The following is a 20,000-nucleotide window of genomic DNA, read 5'->3' as shown; positions in this document are numbered from 1 at the left end:
TCTCCCTCCCTCTCCCTGTACTCCCCGTCCTCCCTGTCTTTCCCTCTCTTAGTCTCTCTGTTCCCCCTGTCCTCCCTGCCTTTCCCTCTCTTAGTCTCTCTGTTCCCCCTGTCCTCCCTGTCTTTCCCTCTCTTAGTCTCTCTGTTCCCCCTGTCCTCCCTGCCTTTCCCTCTCTTAGTCTCTCTGTTCCCCCTGTCCTCCCTGTCTTTCCCTCTCTTAGTCTCTCTGTTCCCCCTGTCCTCCGTGTCTTTCCCTGTCTTAGTCTCTCTGTTCCCCCTGTCCTCCCTGTCTTTCCCTCTCTTAGTCTCTCTGTTCCCCCTGTCCTCCCTCTCTTAGTCTCTCTGTTCCCCCTGTCCTCCCTCTCTTAGTCTCTCTGTTCCCCCTGTCCTCCCTCTCTTAGTATCTCTGTTCCCCCTGTCCTCCCTCTCTTAGTCTCTCTGTTCCCCCTGTCCTCCCTCTGTCTTTCCCTCTCTTAGTCTCTCTGTTCCCCCTGTCCTCCCTCTGTCTTTCCCTCTCTTAGTCTCTCTGTTCCCCCCGTCATCCCTGTCTTAGTCTCTCTGTTCCCCCTGTCCTCCCTCTCTTAGTCTCTCTGTTCCCCCCGTCCTCCCTCTGTCTTTCCCTCTCTTAGTCTCTCTGTTCCCCCTGTCCTCCCTGCCTTTCCCTCTCTTAGTCTCTCTGTTCCCCCTGTCCTCCCTGCCTTTCCCGCTCTTAGTCTCTCTGTTCCCCCTGTCCTCCCTCTGTCTTTCCCTCTCTTAGTCTCTCTGTTCCCCCTGTCCTCCCTCTGTCTTTCCCTCTCTTAGTCTCTCTGTTCCCCCTGTCCTCCCTGCCTTTCCCTCTCTTAGTCTCTCTGTTCCCCCTGTCCTCCCTGCCTTTCCCTCTCTTAGTCTCTCTGTTCCCCCGTCCTCCCTGTCTTTCCCTCTCTTAGTCTCTCTGTTCCCCCTGTCCTCCCTGCCTTTCCCTCTCTTAGTCTCTCTGTTCCCCCTGTCCTCCCTGTCTTTCCCTCTCTTAGTCTCTCTGTTCCCCCGTCCTCCCTGTCTTTCCCTCTCTTAGTCTCTCTGTTCCCCCTGTCCTCCCTGCCTTTCCCTCTCTTAGTCTCTCTATTCCCCCTGTCCTCCCTGTCTTTCCCTCTCTTAGTCTCTCTGTTCCCCCTGTCCTCCCTGTCTTTCCCTCTCTTAGTCTCTCTGTTCCCCCTGTCCTCCCTGTCTTTCCCTCTCTTAGTCTCTCTGTTCCCCCTGTCCTCCCTGTCTTTCCCTCTCTTAGTCTCTCTGTTCCCCCTGTCCTCCCTGTCTTTCCCTCTCTTAGTCTCTCTGTTCCCCCTGTCCTCCCTGTCTTTCCCTCTCTTAGTCTCTCTGTTCCCCCTGTCCTCCCTGTCTTTCCCTCTCTTAGTCTCTCTGTTCCCCCTGTCCTCCCTGTCTTTCCTGTTTCTCTGTAACCTCCCTCTTTGTTATATCTGTCAGTCACCACACCTCCTTTGTTTCCTCTGTAATATTTCACCAACAATCTGTCAGAAGAAGATCACCAGGGGAGAGTTTGGGTGAGGCACCACGGTCTTTGGTGAAACTCTCATAAAATACATGACGGTCTTATTTCAAGGTGTTTTTTAAATGACATGAAAAAATAAGAAATGCCAAAACATATCCCTGCTAAGCTTGTCTGAAAATATTTGTTTGTGCAGCAACATGGACTCCTGTTAGGCTCTGATCATGCAGCAACAGGGACTGCTGTTAGATTCTGATCATGCAGCAACATGGACTCCTGTTAGGCTCTGATCATGCAGCAACATGGACTCCTGTTAGGCTCTGATCATGCAGCAACATGGACTCCTGTTAGGCTCTGATCATGCAGCAACATGGACTGCTGTTAGGCTCTGATCATGCAGCAACATGGACTGCTGTTAGGCTCTGATCATGCAGCAACATGGACTGCTGTTAGGCTCTGATCATGTAGCAACATGACCTGCTGTTAGGCTCTGATCATGCAGCAACATGGACTCCTGTTAGGCTCTGATCATGCAGCAACAGGGACTGCTGTTAGGCTCTGATCATGCAGCAACATGGACTCCTGTTAGGCTCTGATCATGCAGCAACATGGACTGCTGTTAGGCTCTGATCATGCAGCAACATGGACTCCTGTTAGGCTCTGATCATGCAGCAACATGGACTGCTGTTAGGCTCTGATCATGCAGCAACATGACCTGCTGTTAGGCTCTGATCATGCAGCAACATGGACTCCTGTTAGGCTCTGATCATGCAGCAACATGACCTGCTGTTAGGCTCTGATCATGCAGCAACATGGACTCCTGTTAGGCTCTGATCATGCAGCAACATGACCTGCTGTTAGGCTCTGATCATGTAGCAACATGGACAGCTGTTAGGCTCTGATCATGCAGCAACATGGACTGCTGTTAGGCTCTGATCATGCAGCAACATGGACTGCTGTTAGGCTCCTATCATGCAGCAACATGGACTGCTGTTAGGCTCCTATCATGCAGCAACATGGACTACTGTTAGGCTCTGATCATGCAGCAACATGGACTGCTGTTAGGCTCTGATCATGCAGCAACATGGACTGCTGTTAGGCTCTGATCATGCAGCAACATGGACAGCTGTTAGGCTCTGATCATGCAGCAACATGGACAGCTGTTAGGCTCTGATCATGCAGCAACATGGACTGCTGTTAGGCTCTGATCATGCAGCAACATGGACTACTGTTAGGCTCTGATCATGCAGCAACATGGACTGCTGTTAGGCTCTGATCATGTAGCAACATGACCTGCTGTTAGGCTCTGATCATGCAGCAACATGGACTGCTGTTAGGCTCTGATCATGCAGCAACATGGACAGCTGTTAGGCTCTGATCATGCAGCAACATGGACAGCTGTTAGGCTCTGATCATGCAGCAACATGGATAGCTGTTAGGCTCTGATCATGCAGCAACATGGACTGCTGTTAGGCTCTGATCATGCAGCAACATGGACTGCTGTTAGGCTCTGATCATGCAGCAACATGGACTGCTGTTAGGCTCTGATCATGTAGCAACATGACCTGCTGTTAGGCTCTGATCATGCAGCAACATGGACTCCTGTTAGGCTCTGATCATGCAGCAACAGGGACTGCTGTTAGGCTCTGATCATGCAGCAACATGGACTCCTGTTAGGCTCTGATCATGCAGCAACATGGACTGCTGTTAGGCTCTGATCATGCAGCAACATGGACTCCTGTTAGGCTCTGATCATGCAGCAACATGGACTGCTGTTAGGCTCTGATCATGCAGCAACATGACCTGCTGTTAGGCTCTGATCATGCAGCAACATGGACTCCTGTTAGGCTCTGATCATGCAGCAACATGACCTGCTGTTAGGCTCTGATCATGCAGCAACATGGACTCCTGTTAGGCTCTGATCATGCAGCAACATGACCTGCTGTTAGGCTCTGATCATGTAGCAACATGGACAGCTGTTAGGCTCTGATCATGCAGCAACATGGACTGCTGTTAGGCTCTGATCATGCAGCAACATGGACTGCTGTTAGGCTCCTATCATGCAGCAACATGGACTGCTGTTAGGCTCCTATCATGCAGCAACATGGACTACTGTTAGGCTCTGATCATGCAGCAACATGGACTGCTGTTAGGCTCTGATCATGCAGCAACATGGACTGCTGTTAGGCTCTGATCATGCAGCAACATGGACAGCTGTTAGGCTCTGATCATGCAGCAACATGGACTGCTGTTAGGCTCTGATCATGCAGCAACATGGACTGCTGTTAGGCTCTGATCATGCAGCAACATGGACTACTGTTAGGCTCTGATCATGCAGCAACATGGACTGCTGTTAGGCTCTGATCATGTAGCAACATGACCTGCTGTTAGGCTCTGATCATGCAGCAACATGGACTGCTGTTAGGCTCTGATCATGCAGCAACATGGACAGCTGTTAGGCTCTGATCATGCAGCAACATGGACAGCTGTTAGGCTCTGATCATGCAGCAACATGGATAGCTGTTAGGCTCTGATCATGCAGCAACATGACCTGCTGTTAGGCTCTGATCATGCAGCAACATGGACTGCTGTTAGGCTCTGATCATGCAGCAACATGGATAGCTGTTAGGCTCCTATCATGCAGCAACATGGACAGCTGTTAGGCTCTGATCATGCAGCAACATGGACTGCTGTTAGGCTCTGATCATGCAGCAACATGGACTGCTGTTAGGCTCTGATCATGCAGCAACATGGACTGCTGTTAGGCTCTGATCATGCAGCAACATGGACTACTGTTAGGCTCTGATCATGCAGCAACATGGACTGCTGTTAGGCTCTGATCATGTAGCAACATGACCTGCTGTTAGGCTCTGATCATGCAGCAACATGGACTGCTGTTAGGCTCTGATCATGCAGCAACATGGACAGCTGTTAGGCTCTGATCATGCAGCAACATGGACAGCTGTTAGGCTCTGATCATGCAGCAACATGGATAGCTGTTAGGCTCTGATCATGCAGCAACATGACCTGCTGTTAGGCTCTGATCATGCAGCAACATGGACTGCTGTTAGGCTCTGATCATGCAGCAACATGGATAGCTGTTAGGCTCCTATCATGCAGCAACATGGACAGCTGTTAGGCTCTGATCATGCAGCAACATGGACTGCTGTTAGGCTCTGATCATGCAGCAACATGGACAGCTGTTAGGCTCTGATCATGCAGCAACATGACCTGCTGTTAGGCTCTGATCATGCAGCAACATGGACAGCTGTTAGGCTCTGATCATGCAGCAACATGGACTGCTGTTAGGCTCTGATCATGCAGCAACATGGACTACTGTTAGGCTCTGATCATGCAGCAACATGACCTGCTGTTAGGCTCTGATCATGCAGCAACATGGACAGCTGTTAGGCTCTGATCATGTAGCAACATGACCTGCTGTTAGGCTCTGATCATGCAGCAACATGGACTGCTGTTAGGCTCTGATCATGCAGCAACATGGACAGCTGTTAGGCTCTGATCATGCAGCAACATGGACAGCTGTTAGGCTCTGATCATGCAGCAACATGGATAGCTGTTAGGCTCTGATCATGCAGCAACATGACCTGCTGTTAGGCTCTGATCATGCAGCAACATGGACTGCTGTTAGGCTCTGATCATGCAGCAACATGGACTGCTGTTAGGCTCCTATCATGCAGCAACATGGACAGCTGTTAGGCTCTGATCATGCAGCAACATGGATAGCTGTTAGGCTCTTATCATGCATCAACATGGACTGCTGTTAGGCTCTGATCATGCAGCAACATGGACTGCTGTTAGGCTCTGATCATGCAGCAACATGGACTGCTGTTAGGCTCTGATCATGCAGCAACATGACCTGCTGTTAGGCTCTTATCATGCAGCAACATGGACTCCTGTTAGGCTCTGATCATGCAGCAACATGGACTGCTGTTAGGCTCTGATCATGCAGCAACATGGACTGCTGTTAGGCTCTGATCATGCAGCAACATGGACTGCTGTTAGGCTCTGATCATGCAGCAACATGGACTGCTGTTAGGCTCTGATCATGCAGCAACATGACCTGCTGTTAGGCTCTTATCATGCAGCAACATGGACTCCTGTTAGGCTCTGATCATGCAGCAACATGGACTGCTGTTAGGCTCTGATCATGCAGCAACATGACCTGCTGTTAGGCTCTGATCATGCAGCAACATGACCTGCTGTTAGGCTCTTATCATGCAGCAACATGGACTCCTGTTAGGCTCTGATCATGCAGCAACATGGACTACTGTTAGGCTCTGATCATGCAGCAACATGGACTGCTGTTAGGCTCTGATCATGCAGCAACATGACCTGCTGTTAGGCTCTGATCATGCAGCAACATGACCTGCTGTTAGGCTCTGATCATGCAGCAACATGGACTGCTGTTAGGCTCTGATCATGCAGCAACATGACCTGCTGTTAGGCTCTGATCATGCAGCAACATGACCTGCTGTTAGGCTCTGATCATGCAGCAACATGGACTCCTGTTAGGCTCTGATCATGCAGCAACATGACCTGCTGTTAGGCTCTGATCATGCAGCAACATTGACAGCTGTTAGGCTCTGATCATGCAGCAACATGGACTCCTGTTAGGCTCTGATCATGCAGCAACATGGACTGCTGTTAGGCTCTGATCATGCAGCAACATGACCTGCTGTTAGGCTCTGATCATGCAGCAACATGACCTGCTGTTAGGCTCTGATCATGCAGCAACATGGACAGCTGTTAGGCTCTGATCATGCAGCAACATGGACTGCTGTTAGGCTCTGATCATGCAGCAACATGGACTGCTGTTAGGCTCCTATCATGCAGCAACATGGACTGCTGTTAGGCTCTGATCATGCAGCAACATGACCTGCTGTTAGGCTCTGATCATGCAGCAACATGGACAGCTGTTAGGCTCTGATCATGTAGCAACATGACCTGCTGTTAGGCTCTGATCATGCAGCAACATGGACTGCTGTTAGGCTCTGATCATGCAGCAACATGGACTGCTGTTAGGCTCTGATCATGCAGCAACATGGACTGCTGTTAGGCTCTGATCATGCAGCAACATGGACTGCTGTTAGGCTCTTATCATGCATCAACATGGACTGCTGTTAGGCTCTGATCATGCAGCAACATGGACAGCTGTTAGGCTCCTATCATGCAGCAACATGGACAGCTGTTAGGCTCTGATCATGCAGCAACATGGACTGATGTTAGGCTCTGATCATGCAGCAACATGACCTGCTGTTAGGCTCTGACCATGCAGCAACATGGACTGCTGTTAGGCTCTGATCATGCAGCAACATGACCTGCTGTTAGGCTCTGATCATGCAGCAACATGGACAGCTGTTAGGCTCCTATCATGCAGCAACATGGACAGCTGTTAGGCTCTGATCATGCAGCAACATGGACTGCTGTTAGGCTCTGATCATGCAGCAACATGGACTCCTGTTAGGCTCTGATCATGCAGCAACATGGACTCCTGTTAGGCTCTGATCATGCAGCAACATGGACAGCTGTTAGGCTCTGATCATGCAGCAACATGGACTGCTGTTAGGCTCTGATCATGCAGCAACATGGACTGCTGTTAGGCTCTGATCATGCAGCAACATGGACTGCTGTTAGGCTCTGATCATGCAGCAACATGACCTGCTGTTAGGCTCTGATCATGCAGCAACATGGACTGCTGTTAGGCTCTGACCATGCAGCAACATGGACTGCTGTTAGGCTCTGATCATGCAGCAACATGACCTGCTGTTAGGCTCTGATCATGCAGCAACATGGACTGCTGTTAGGCTCTGATCATGCAGCAACATGGACTGTTGTTAGGCTCTAATCCTGCTGAGTGATAAAGTATTCCTCCTCACAGCCGGTGCATATAGAGCTAGATCTACCGTGGGTGCCTCCTTAACTGTACCCTTGTTCACTATGGGCCCTCGTTAAAAAGAAGTAGTCCTCTACATAGGGAATAGGGTGGAAGAAGTCCTCTACATAGGGAATAGGGTGGAAGTAGTCCTCTACATAGGGAATAGGGTGGAAGTAGTCCTCTACATAGGGAATAGGGTGGAAGTAGTCCTCTACATAGGGAATAGGGTGGAAGTTGTCCTCTACATAGGGAATAGGGTGGAAGTAGTCCTCTACATAGGGAATAGGGTGGAAGTAGTCCTCTACATAGGGAATAGGGTGGAAGTAGTCCTCTACATAGGGAATAGGGTGGAAGTAGTCCTCTACATAGGGAATAGGGTGGAAGTAGTGCACTACATAGGGAATAGGGTGGAAGTAGTCCTCTACATAGGGAATAGGGTGGAAGTAGTGCAATACATAGAGAATAGGGTGGAAATAGTCCTCTACATAGGGAATAGGGTGGAAGTAGTCCTCTACATAGGGAATAGGGTGGAAGTAGTGCACTACATAGGGAATAGGGTGGAAGTAGTCCTCTACATAGGGAATAGGGTGGAAGTTTTCCTCTACATAGGGAATAGGGTGGAAGTAGTGCACTACATAGGGAATAGGGTGGAAGTAGTGCACTACATAGGGAATAGGGTGGAAGTAGTCCTCTACATAGGGAATAGGGTGGAAGTTGTCCTCTACATAGGGAATAGGGTGGAAGTAGTCCTCTACATAGGGAATAGGGTGGAAGTAGTCCTCTACATAGGGAATAGGGTGGAAGTAGTCCTCTACATAGGGAATAGGGTGGAAGTTGTGCACTACATAGGGAATAGGGTGGAAGTAGTGCACTACATAGGGAATAGGGTGGAAGTAGTGCACTGCATAGGGAATAGGGTGGAAATATTCCACTACATAGGGAATAGGGTGGAAGTAGTGCTCTACATAGGGAATAGGGTGGAAGTAGTCCTCTACATAGGGAATAGGGTGGAAGTAGTCCTCTACATAGGGAATAGGGTGGAAGTAGTCCTCTACATAGGGAATAGGGTGGAAGTTGTGCACTACATAGGGAATAGGGTGGAAGTTGTGCACTACATAGGGAATAGGGTGGAAGTAGTGCACTGCATAGGGAATAGGGTGGAAATAGTCCACTACATAGGGAATAGGGTGGAAGTAGTGCACTACATAGGGAATAGGGTGGAAATAGTCCACTACATAGGGAATAGGGTGGAAGTAGTCCTCTACATAGGGAATAGGGTGGAAGTTGTGCACTACATAGGGAATAGGGTGGAAGTAGTGCACTACATAGGGAATAGGGTGGAAATAGTCCACTACATAGGGAATAGGGTGGAAGTAGTCCTCTACATAGGGAATAGGGTGGAAATAGTCCTCTACATAGGGAATAGGGTGGAAGTAGTGCACTACATAGGGAATAGGGTGCCATTTGCAGGTAGTATTCATATTAGCATTTGAATCATTCAGCACCATGCAGAGAGGATAGTCCCCTCTCATCCCCTCATAATGAATAGGAGGATGAGGTGGAGGAGAGAGAGAGAGACAGAGAGAGAGAGAGATAGGAGGAGAGAAGGAGGAGAGAGAGAGAGAGGAGGAGAGATAGAGAGAGAAGGAGGCCACATAGAGAGAGAGAGAGAGAGAGAGAGAGAGAGAGAGAGAGAGAGGAGAGAGTGAGAGAGAGAGAGAGAGAGAGAGGAGAGAGAGAGAGACAGGAGGAGAGATAGAGAGAGAAGGAGGCCACATAGAGAGAGAGAGAGAGAGAGAGAGAGAAGAGAGGAGAGAGGAGAGAGAGAAAACAAAAAGATAATTACTTGACACATTGGAAAGAATTAACAAAAAAACAGAGCAAACTAGAATGCTATTTGGCCCTAAACAGAGAGTATACAGTGGCAGAATACCTGACCACTGTGACTGACCCAAACTTAAGGAAAGCTTTGACTATGTACAGACTCAGTGAGCATAGCCTTGCTATTGAGAAAGGCCGCCGTAGGCAGACATGGCTCTCAAGAGAAGACAGGCTATGTGCTCACTGCCCACAAAATGAGGTGGAAACTGAGCTGCACTTCCTAACCTCCTGCCCAATGTATGACCATATTAGAGAGACATATTTCCCTCAGATTACACAGATCCACAAAGAATTTGAAAACAAATCCAATTTTGATAAACTCCCATATCTACTGGGTGAAATTCCACAGTGTGCCATCACAGCAGCAAGATTTGTGACCTGTTGCCACAAGAAAAGGGCAACCAGTGAAGAACAAACACCATTGTAAATACAACCCATATTTATGCTTATTTATTTGAACTTGTGTGCTTTAACCATTTGTACATTGTTACAACACTGTATATATATAATATGACATTTGTAATGTCTTTATTGTTTTGAAACTTCTGTATGTGTAATGTTTACTGTTAATTTGTATTGTTTATTTCACTTTTGTGTATTATCTACCTCACTTGCTTTGGCAATGTTAACACATGTTTCCCATGCCAATAAAGCCCCTTGAATTGAATTGAATTGAATTGAGAGAGAGAGAGAGAGAGAGAGAGAGAGAGAGAGAGAGAGAGAGAGAGAGAGAGAGACAGGAGGAGAGATAGAGAGAGAAGGAGGCCACATAGAGAGAGAGAGAGAGAGAGAGAGAGAGAGAGAGAGAGAGAGAGAGAGAGAGAGAGAGAGAGAGAGAGAGAGAGAGAGAGAGGAGGAGAGATTGAGAGAGAAGGAAGCCACATAGAGAGATAGAGAGAGAGAGAGACAGAGAGAGAGACAGAGAGAGAGACAGAGAGAGAGATAGAGAGAGAGACAGGAGGAGAGATAGAGAGACAGAGAGAGAAGGGGGGATAGTATCCCTGTTCTACAGAAGGAGAGGAACCATGAAAAGGTGCCACTCTAAAGTTAATGCTTTTGATTGAAAAATGTATCTTCTTTTGTAATGCTGACAGGGTGGTTGTAAAGTAACAACATGAGCCAACATAACCACCACGCCCCCCCCCCCCCCCCCCCGTGTACACTGTTATAAATATGTATGACTCTGTATGGAACGCACAGAACAGAGAACACACAGCTGAAGAAAACACAAACGACATAGAATACCTTCAAGCAACTGCTGCCGTATCTGCCACACCGTCTAGTCATATCCGAGTCTGTCACTGCTCAGACTCACCCGCTATTAATATCATATCAAAGTCATTTAGCCCAGGCACCGATATTCTCTCTCTCATTTAGTCAGAATAGTGAAGCTTTCAATTTAAATATTCCTCTCATCCACACGAACACATTTTAATGACGTATGTAATGTTCGGATGTAGGGTGGTCACGAAAATAAAGATGTGTGATTATGTTTGAACGTAGAAAATGCCCCGGTCGGACAGCTCTTAAACGTTATCGTTGCCCGAAGCGGGAAAAAAAAAAAGTTTTAACTTCGATATCTCTGATGATTTAGAACGCGCTGTTTCATTGGACTATGACACTATTTAGTAGGAAGTTAAAAGTAACCTCAGCGGGTAAATAGTAACTGTCTGGTAAGGCTGGACATACAAGGGTTGTAAAGACAAGAGAGCCTTGCTAATGAAGCGGTGGTATGCAGAATATCAAATGTTAATTAGTCACGTGCTTCTGAAAACAACAGGTGTAGATTAACAGTGAAATGCGTACTTACGGGCCCTTCCCAACAACGCACAGAGAAACATAGAGAAATAATACCACAAATAATACTGTAAATACACAATGAGTAGGAGATAGTTCTAAATATACAGTGAGCAGGAGATAGTTCTAAATATACAGTGAGCAGGAGATAGTTCTAAATACACAATGAGCAGGAGATTGTTCTAAATACACAGTGAGCAGGAGATAGTTCTAAATACACAATGAGCAGGAGATAGTTCTAAATACACAATGAGCAGGAGATAGTTCTAAATACACAATGAGCAGGAGATAGTTCTAAATACACAATGAGCAGGAGATTGTTCTAAATACACAGTGAGCAGGAGATAGTTCTAAATACACAATGAGCAGGAGATAGTTCTAAATACACAATGAGCAGGAGATAGTTCTAAATACACAATGAGCAGGAGATAGTTCTAAATACACAATGAACAGGAGATAGTTCTAAATACACAATGAGCAGGAGATTGTTCTAAATACACAGTGAGCAGGAGATAGTTCTAAATACACAATGAGCAGGAGATAGTTCTAAATACACAATGAGCAGGAGATAGTTCAAAATACACAATGAGCAGGAGATAGTTCTAAATACACAGTGAGCAGGAGATAGTTCAAAATACACAATGAGCAGGAGATAGTTCTAAATACACAGTAAGCAGGAGATAGTTCTATATACACAATGAGCAGGAGATAGTTCTAAATACACAGTGAGCAGGAGATAGTTCTAAATACACAGTGAGCAGGAGATAGTTCTAAATACACAGTGAGCAGGAGATAGTTCTAAATACACAGTGAGCAGGAGATAGTTCTAAATACACAGTGAGCAGGATATAGTTCTAAATACACAATGAGCAGGAGATAGTTCTAAATACACAATGAGCAGGGGATAGTTCGAAAACAAATCCAATTTTGATAAACTCCCATATCTACTGGGTGAAATTCCACAGTGTGCCATCACAGCAGCAAGATTTGTGACCTGTTGCCACAAGAAAAGGGCAACCAGTGAAGAACAAACACCACTGTAAATACAACCCATATTTATGTTTATTTATTTTAACTTGTGTGCTTTAACCATTTGTACATTGTTACAACACTGCATATATATAATATGACATTTGTAATGTCTTTATTGTTTTGAAACTTCTGTATGTGTAATGTTTACTGTTCATTTTTATTGTTTATTTGACTTTTGTATATTACCTACCTCACTTGCTTTGGCAATGTTAACACATGTTTCCCATGCCAATAAAGCCCCTTGAATTGAATTGAATTGAATAGTTCTAAATATACAATGAGCATGTAGTGAGCAGGAGATAGTTCTAAATACACAATGAGCATGTAGTGAGCAGGAGATAGTTCTAAATACACAATGAGCATGTAGTGAGCAGGAGATAGCCACCCTTTGCCTTGATGACAGCTTTGCACACTCTGATTATAGACTATAGTCTATATAAGGTCAGAGCAAAAACCAAGCCATGAGGTCGAAAGGAATTGTCTGTTGAGCTCCAAAACGGGATTGAGTCGAGGCACAGATCTGGGGAAGGGTGCCAAAACATTACTGCAGCATTGAAGGTCCCCAAGAACACAGTGGCCTCCATCATTCTGAAATGGAAGAAGTTTGGAACCACCAAGACTCTTCCTAGAACTGGCCGCCAGTCGAAACTGAGCATTCGGGGGAGTAGGGTCTTGATCAGGGAGGTGACCAAGAACCCGATGGTCACTCTGACAGAGCTCTAGAGTTCCTCTGTGGAGATGGGAGAAGCTTCCAGATGAACAAACATCTCTGTAGCACTCCACCAATCAGGCCTTTATGTTAGAGTGGCCAGACAGAAGACACTCCTCAGTAAAAGGCACATGGTACATGTCTGATTAGGTCTGTAATACATATTAGTGGTAGTATGATAGATGTCTGATAGGACCTGTGAATGCAGGTCAGCCATTCACTAATGATGAACCAGGTTCTCAGTATTCACTAAGGGACAAAGGCTACTCCATCTGAACAGTCTACTGCAGAAGTACTGTGTACGGTCTGTAATTGTCCTACCAAGAGTTGCTGAATATCGTCTCATCTTCAGCCTTCTCCGCTGTTCATACACTTTGGTTTCAAAGGTAACAACATTCCCTGAAAATGAACCATTCTCATCCATGTTTTTCTCTTCTCCCTTCAGGTGCACAGTCCTCATCATCGTCCCAGGTGTTCGTGGACTTCATCTTGGTTCTGGAACCCCAGGACACTGTGACGTTACGGGGCGGTGTTCTCCAGCTGGACTGTGAGGCTCAGTCAGACCAGGGTATTCCAGTCATCGTCTGGAAGAAGGACGGGGTGCTGCTCAGCGCCGTGGTGGACGAGAGGAGACAGCAGTTCCCTAACGGGTCTCTAGTGGTCCAGAACGTGGTTCACTCACGACACCACCGACCTGACGAGGGGCTCTACCAGTGTCTGGCCAAGCTGGATGGGGTGGGAGCCATCGTCAGCAGAACGGCTCAAGTGACTGTTTCTGGTAAGAGAACTTTACTTATTGTACTTGTCTTTCCTGTACATTTAACGCGTCATTTCCTGTTACCAAGTACTGAGTTTGCAGATGGCACCACCTACTTTGACTTAGTATTCTTGGCCCCAGTTGGGAGCATAGGCTCTCCAACTCACTCCTTTCATGATGTTCTAAGCCAAGGTTTCTCTTCATTCTCCTTGGAAATGGGAGTTTCCATAGTTAACATGAAGCTGTTGTGAGAATGTGTTATCAGTCTTGTATTGGTGTGAGTCGTATTTCGACGGTCCGGTTTCACCTCCTTTGCTTCAGTACGTGATCCAAACTCAGGGCTCCTTCTTTGTCTCACCTTTATTGAACCGGGCAAGTCAGTTAATTAAGAACAAATTATTTTTTACAATGGCGGCCTACCCCGGCCAAACCTTAACCCTGGGCCAATTGTGCGCCTCTCTAAGGGACTCCCAACCATGAACGGTTGTGAAACAGCCTGGAATCGAACCAGGGTCTGTAGTGGCGCCTCTTCCACTGAGATGCAGTGCCTTAGACCGCTACACCATATGAAACAGTACATTTCTATACGATTACGATCATCTGAGTTATAAATGTCTGCTTGATATTATTGGATATGAGCTGCATGTGATCGTACATGTCTTTAGTGTATCTCAGAGTCAGAGTAAGTCCAAGTTAATGCGAGGTCAACGACCTGGAAGCCATTCTGCTTGTCAAAGCAGTAAACATTTAAGGAGACACATTTTTTCCCCTAGAAACTAGGGAGAATTGTAACGATACCATTTCCCCAACCCAATGCCCAGAATGCCATTGCTTCTCAGAGGTATAAACATTTGAGCCAACAAGGTAAAAAAAAAAAAAAAAAGTCTGTCAATGTGACCTTGAGCAAATGCACTTAAACCCTAATTGCTCCAGGGTCGCCATATATACTGGCTGACCGTAGTCTCAGAGGGTGTCTCTGGGAGAGTTGAGATATGAAGAACAAAAAACACATTTCCAATTAACACATGCATATTAATACACACTTGTACATGTGTGGAATAGGACAAATATAAGCACCCAAACTAATTATTATTATTGTTATTATTATTTAGCAATCACATATACACTTTGAGAAAGGACAGGAAAGATGTATTTTATTATTATTTGTATGATAATAATCATATGTATAATTATTAATATTATTGTTATTACTGGTATTATTATTTATATTATTGTTATTGTTATTATACCTATTATTGTTATTATTATAATTATACATATTATTGTTATTATAATTAGTGTTGTTATTATTATAATTATAATACTTATTATTATAATTATTACTATTATTATTATTATTATTTTCTTCTGTTTTTTTCTTTTGTTAATATTTTCTTTTTTAGCAATTTGATAATTTTCTTCCTTTTTAACTGTATTGTTGGTTAAGGGCTTAAGGGCTCGTAAGTCAGCATTTCACGGTAAAGTTTACACTTTGTATTTGGCCCAAATAACATTTTATTTTATTGTATTTTATGTGACTGCCCTGAATACCATTCATTCACTGACTGACTGAATGCAGTGAGTTGGACTCAGTGAGCGACAGCCGACCAGCTGAGCAGCGTTGAGCTGCAGTGAGACGATGTTATCCAATAGGCTGAGGGGGAGCTAGATTATACACTGATACACCGATACGCACACCCGCGCAGGAGAGCACGCACACACGTTATCCAGGCACAGATGAGGTGGCGGTAGGTCTCCTCCTCCACTCCTCTCCTCCTTTTCTCCTCTCCTCCTTCTCTCCTCCTCCTCTCCTCCTTCTCTCCTCCTCTCCTCCTCTCCTCCTTCTCTCCTCCTTCTCTCCTCCTCCACTCCTCCTCCTCTCCTCTCCTCTCCTCCTCTCCTCCTACTCCTCCCCCCCTTCCCCTCCTCCTCTCCTCCTCCCCTCCTCATCTCCTCCTCCTCTCCTCCTCCATGGCGGGGGACATGGTTATCATGAATCAGAGTGAGGAGTTCTTGACCTGAGGTAGCAGGAGGCTGTTTGGAGGCGCTGGGCCGAGGCTAAGCTGCTTAGTTAAGAGTCTAATGATGAACAGTGGAGGGCAGCAGGGGAGAGCTCTGTTTAGTCTAATAATCATCACTAAGGAGAGGCTTTATGTCTAATCTGTAGACTGACATTCATCACTAAGGAGAGGCTTTATGTCTAATCTGGAAGACTGACCAAGGAGATGATAAGTGGATCATGATGGTTCTATCGCTACTATTGTTTACTGTGTAATAGGTCAGAGGTCAGAGACCCTCCACCAACCTGTAATATAGGTCAGAGGTCAGAGAGCCTCCACCAACCTGTATTATAGGTCAGAGATCCTCCACCAACCTGTATTATAGGTCAGAGAGCCTCCACCAACCTGTATTATAGGTCAGAGATCCTCCACCAACCTGTATTATAGGTCAGAGGTCAGAGATCCTCCACCAACCTGTATTATAGGTCAGAGGTCAGAGACCCTCCACCAACCTGTATTATAGGTCAGAGACCCTCCTCCAACCTGTGTAATAGGTCAGAGGTCAGAGACCCTCCACCAACCTGTATTATAGGTCAGAGGTCAGAGATCCTCCACCATCCTGTATTATAGGTCAGAGGTCAGAGCCCCTCCACCAACCTGTATTATAGGTCAGAGACCCTCCACCAACCTGTATTATAGGTCAGAGGTCAGAGATCCTCCACCAACCTGTATTATAGGTCAGAGGTCAGAGATCCTCCACCAACCTGTATTATAGGTCAGAGGTCAGAGATCCTCCACCAACCTGTATTATAGGTCAGAGGTCAGAGATCCTCCACCAACCTGTATTATAGGTCAGAGGTCAGAGAGCCTCCTCCAGTTAGATGTGTCCAGCCTTTGTGTTGTTGTGTTGTTCAGGGCCTGGTGCGTACAGACAGATTTGACGTCTGAATATCAAAGGCAAGCCACTGTAGTTCCCGTTGTGCTTCTATAATGTATTGTTACTGGTGAGGTCTGCTAACGGACACATGAGAACACAGTTACAGTTGAGGAAAGGGGATTCTGTCCTGTGTGCTTATCTGCTCTCCTGCTTGGAGAGGAGATAGTACAGTCACACATTACATAGCCTCCTGTACAGGCCCCTGAAACAACACGCTACTGTTTCACTTCATTTCCCCTCTCCCATTTACATTTATCCAACATATTAGGGCTGAACAGTGTGCTGTTGGAACAAGCTGTAAAATCCCCGCTGTTGTAGAACCGTTAGAAGCGTAAGGACATATAAGTAAGTCAGAATTGCATTCTGCAAAACGCTAACATCTAGCCGGCGGGTCACACACCAGTCTGCTCCTCCTCCCTAGCTGTGCTAGCTCTGTATCTGGAGATACTTCTACTCAACAGGCAGAAGGCTGCAGGCTGTATACACTCCTTCCTCTACCTCCTCCTCTACTACCTCCTCCTCTACCTCCTCCTCTACTACCTCCTTCTCTACCTCCTCCTCTACTACCTCCTCTACTACCTCCTCCTCTACTACCTCCTTCTCTACCTCCTCCTCTACTACCTCCTTCTCTACCTCCTCCTCCTCTACCTCCTTCTCTACCCCCTCCTCCTCCTACTCCTATACCTTCCCCTCCTCTTCCTCCTCCCCCTAAACCTCCTCCTCTTCTACCTCTTCTTCCTCTACCTCCTGCTCCTCCTTTACCTCTTCCCTCTCCTCTACCTCCTCCTCTCCCTCTCTACCACCTCATCCTCTACCTCCTCCTCCTTTAAATCCTCCCTCTCCTTTCTCTCATCTTCCTCTTCTTCCTCCTCCTTCTCTACCTCCTCTACCTCCTCCTTCTCTTCCTCCTCCCCCTCTACCTCTTCCTCCTATACCTCATGCTCCTCATCCCCATCTTCTGCCTCCTCCTCCTCTACCTCCTCCACTACCTCCTCCTCTACCTCCTCCTCTACCTCATGCTCCTCATCCCCATCTTCTGCCTCCTCCTCCTCTACCTCCTCCTCTACCTCCTCCCCCTCCTCTACCTCCTCATTTTCCTCTACATCCTTCTTTTCCTCTACATCCTCCTCCTCTACCTCCTCCACTACCTCCTCCTCTACCTCCTCCTCTACCTCATGCTCCTCATCCCCATCTTCTACCTCCTCCTCCTCTATATCCTCCTCATCCTCCTCCGATACCGCCTCCCCCTCTACCTCCTCCATCCTCCTCCTCCTCCACATCATCCTCCTCCTTTACCTCCTCCCTCTTCTTAACTTCCTCTTCTACCACCTCCTCTTCAACTTACCCCTCCTCCTCTACCTGCTCCTCCTCCTCTACCTCCCCCCCTCCTCCTCTTCCTTCTCTACCTTGTCTTCTTCCTCATCTACCACCTCCTCCTCTACCTCCTCCTCCTCCTTAACCTCCTCCATGTCCTCCTGCTTTAAATCCTCCCTCTCCTCTCTACCTCCTCCTCCTCTACCTCCTCCTCCTCTACCTTCTCTACCTCCCTCCTCCTCATCCTCCTCCTCTACCTCCTTCCTCTTCTACATCTTCCTCCTCTACCTCGTCATATTTCTATTCTAATTCCGCCTCCTCTACCTCCTCCTCTTCCTGCTCTACCTCCTCATCCTCCTCCTCCAATACCGCCTCCCCCTCTACCTCCTCCCTCTCTACCTCCTCCTCTTCTACCTCATCCTTCTCTACCTCCTCTTCCTCTACCTCCTCCTCTTCCTCTACCTCCTCCATCCTCCTCCTCCTCCACATCATCCTCCTCCTTTACCTCCTCCCTCTTCTTTACTTCCTCTTCTAATTCCTCCTCCTCTACCTCGTCCTCTTCCTCCTCTACCTCCTCCAGAGCTGTTTGGATAAACTTCAGACAGGTGTTCAATGTAACTCTGTATAACGGACTCTGTCGAGCAAGACAGACACACAGACAGACAGACAGACAGACAGACAGACAGACAGACAGACAGACAGACAGACAAAGATAACTTTGAGAGTGCTTTGAGACGGACCCACAGAGAGCACTCCAGTGTATCAGACCACACAGACCAGTCGGAGAGACAAGTAGCTCTTGACCCAGTCAAAGACATGACATGGTTAGACTGCACTCGTCCTTACCAGAGACGGTTTGTCTTGATGCGGTGAAATAGGCACTCCCATGGTAAAACCCGTCCACGACACACGATTTAATACGGGATGTCCTCTGACAGTCGAGAGATGCCTTTAAATGACATTTCATTTTCTTTACCGTTAGGACATATTGCCCTCCTGTTGTAACCATAGAAACCGCCACTAGCCCGTGCAGGCTAACGATGGAGCGTCAACTGAAAAGTGACATCGGTGTCTTTTAAAAGTGATGCCAGTTGGCAGCTGTCGTCAGCCATGTTGTTAAAGGGGATGATCCGTGGCGTTCTCCAGCCGAACGGAGCCCTTAGGTTCTGTCTGTCTGTCTGTCTGTCTGTCTGTCTGTCTGTCTGTCTGGTGATTTTCTCACTCTGTTCTTTTTCTCACTTCTTTCGTGTGCCGTCGTTTGTTTTGGGGGCCTGCACTGCTGCCAGCAACGGTTTGGGTCTCACAGTGACTCCCTTTCAGTCTGTTAAGCATTGCACCTGTACTGCCAACTGTACTGCCAAGCATTGCACCTGTACTGCCAACTGTACTGCCAAGCGTTGCACCTGTACTGCCAACTGTACTGCCAAGCGTTGCACCTGTACTGCCAACTGTACTGCCAAGCGTTGCACCTGTACTGCCAACTGTACTGCCAAGCATTGCACCTGTACTGCCAACTGTACTGCCAAGCATTGCACCTGTACTGCCAACTGTACTGCCAAGCGTTGCACCTGTACTGCCAACTGTACTGCCAAGCGTTGCACCTGTACTGCCAACTGTACTGCCAAGCGTTGCACCTGTACTGCCAACTGTACTGCCAAGCGTTGCACCTGTACTGCCAACTGTACTGCCAAGCGTTGCACCTGTACTGCCAACTGTACTGCCAAGCGTTGCACCTGTACTGCCAACTGTACTGCCAAGCGTTGCACCTGTACTGCCAACTGTAGATCAATTCCACCTAGTTTGTGTTTCACCACCTTGTCTTTTAACTTGTCAAAGTATTGCCACACATGAAGAATTTTTATTTTGTATTTTTTTATTGTGACATAAACCAGACAGGTGCAGTGAAACATTTTGTTTTACATAGTAGTACGGAGTCTCTGGAACAAATGAGGGTTTAGTACCTTGCTCAAGGGCACATCAACAGATTTTTCACCTTGTCGGCTCAGGTACTTGAACCAGCGACCTTTCAGTTTCTGGCTCAACCCTCTAACAGCTAGGCTACCTGCCGTCCCTCTAACAGCTAGGCTACCTGCCGTCCCTCTAACAGCTAGGCTACCTGCCGTCCCTCTAACAGCTAGGCTACCTGCCGTCCCTCTAACAGCTAGGCTACCTGCCGCCCCTCTAACAGCTAGGCTACC

General features: G+C 47.1%; 1 protein-coding gene across 1 annotated transcript in view; it reads left to right on the top strand.

Moving 5' to 3' along the window:
* LOC139544425 (netrin receptor DCC-like) overlaps positions 1 to 20,000 on the top strand; it is a 653,665-nt gene that overhangs the window by 188,818 nt on the left and 444,847 nt on the right. Inside the window, exon 2 of the mRNA XM_071351497.1 lies at positions 13,240 to 13,572. Within this exon, the coding sequence (XP_071207598.1) occupies positions 13,240 to 13,572 (333 nt within the window). The remainder of the gene's footprint in view (positions 1 to 13,239; positions 13,573 to 20,000) is intronic.

The sequence above is a fragment of the Salvelinus alpinus genome, chromosome 18 (assembly GCF_045679555.1).
Source record: "Salvelinus alpinus chromosome 18, SLU_Salpinus.1, whole genome shotgun sequence".
In the NCBI taxonomy this organism is placed as follows: domain Eukaryota; kingdom Metazoa; phylum Chordata; class Actinopteri; order Salmoniformes; family Salmonidae; genus Salvelinus; species Salvelinus alpinus.
This window is presented reverse-complemented; position numbering and strand designations above follow the sequence as displayed.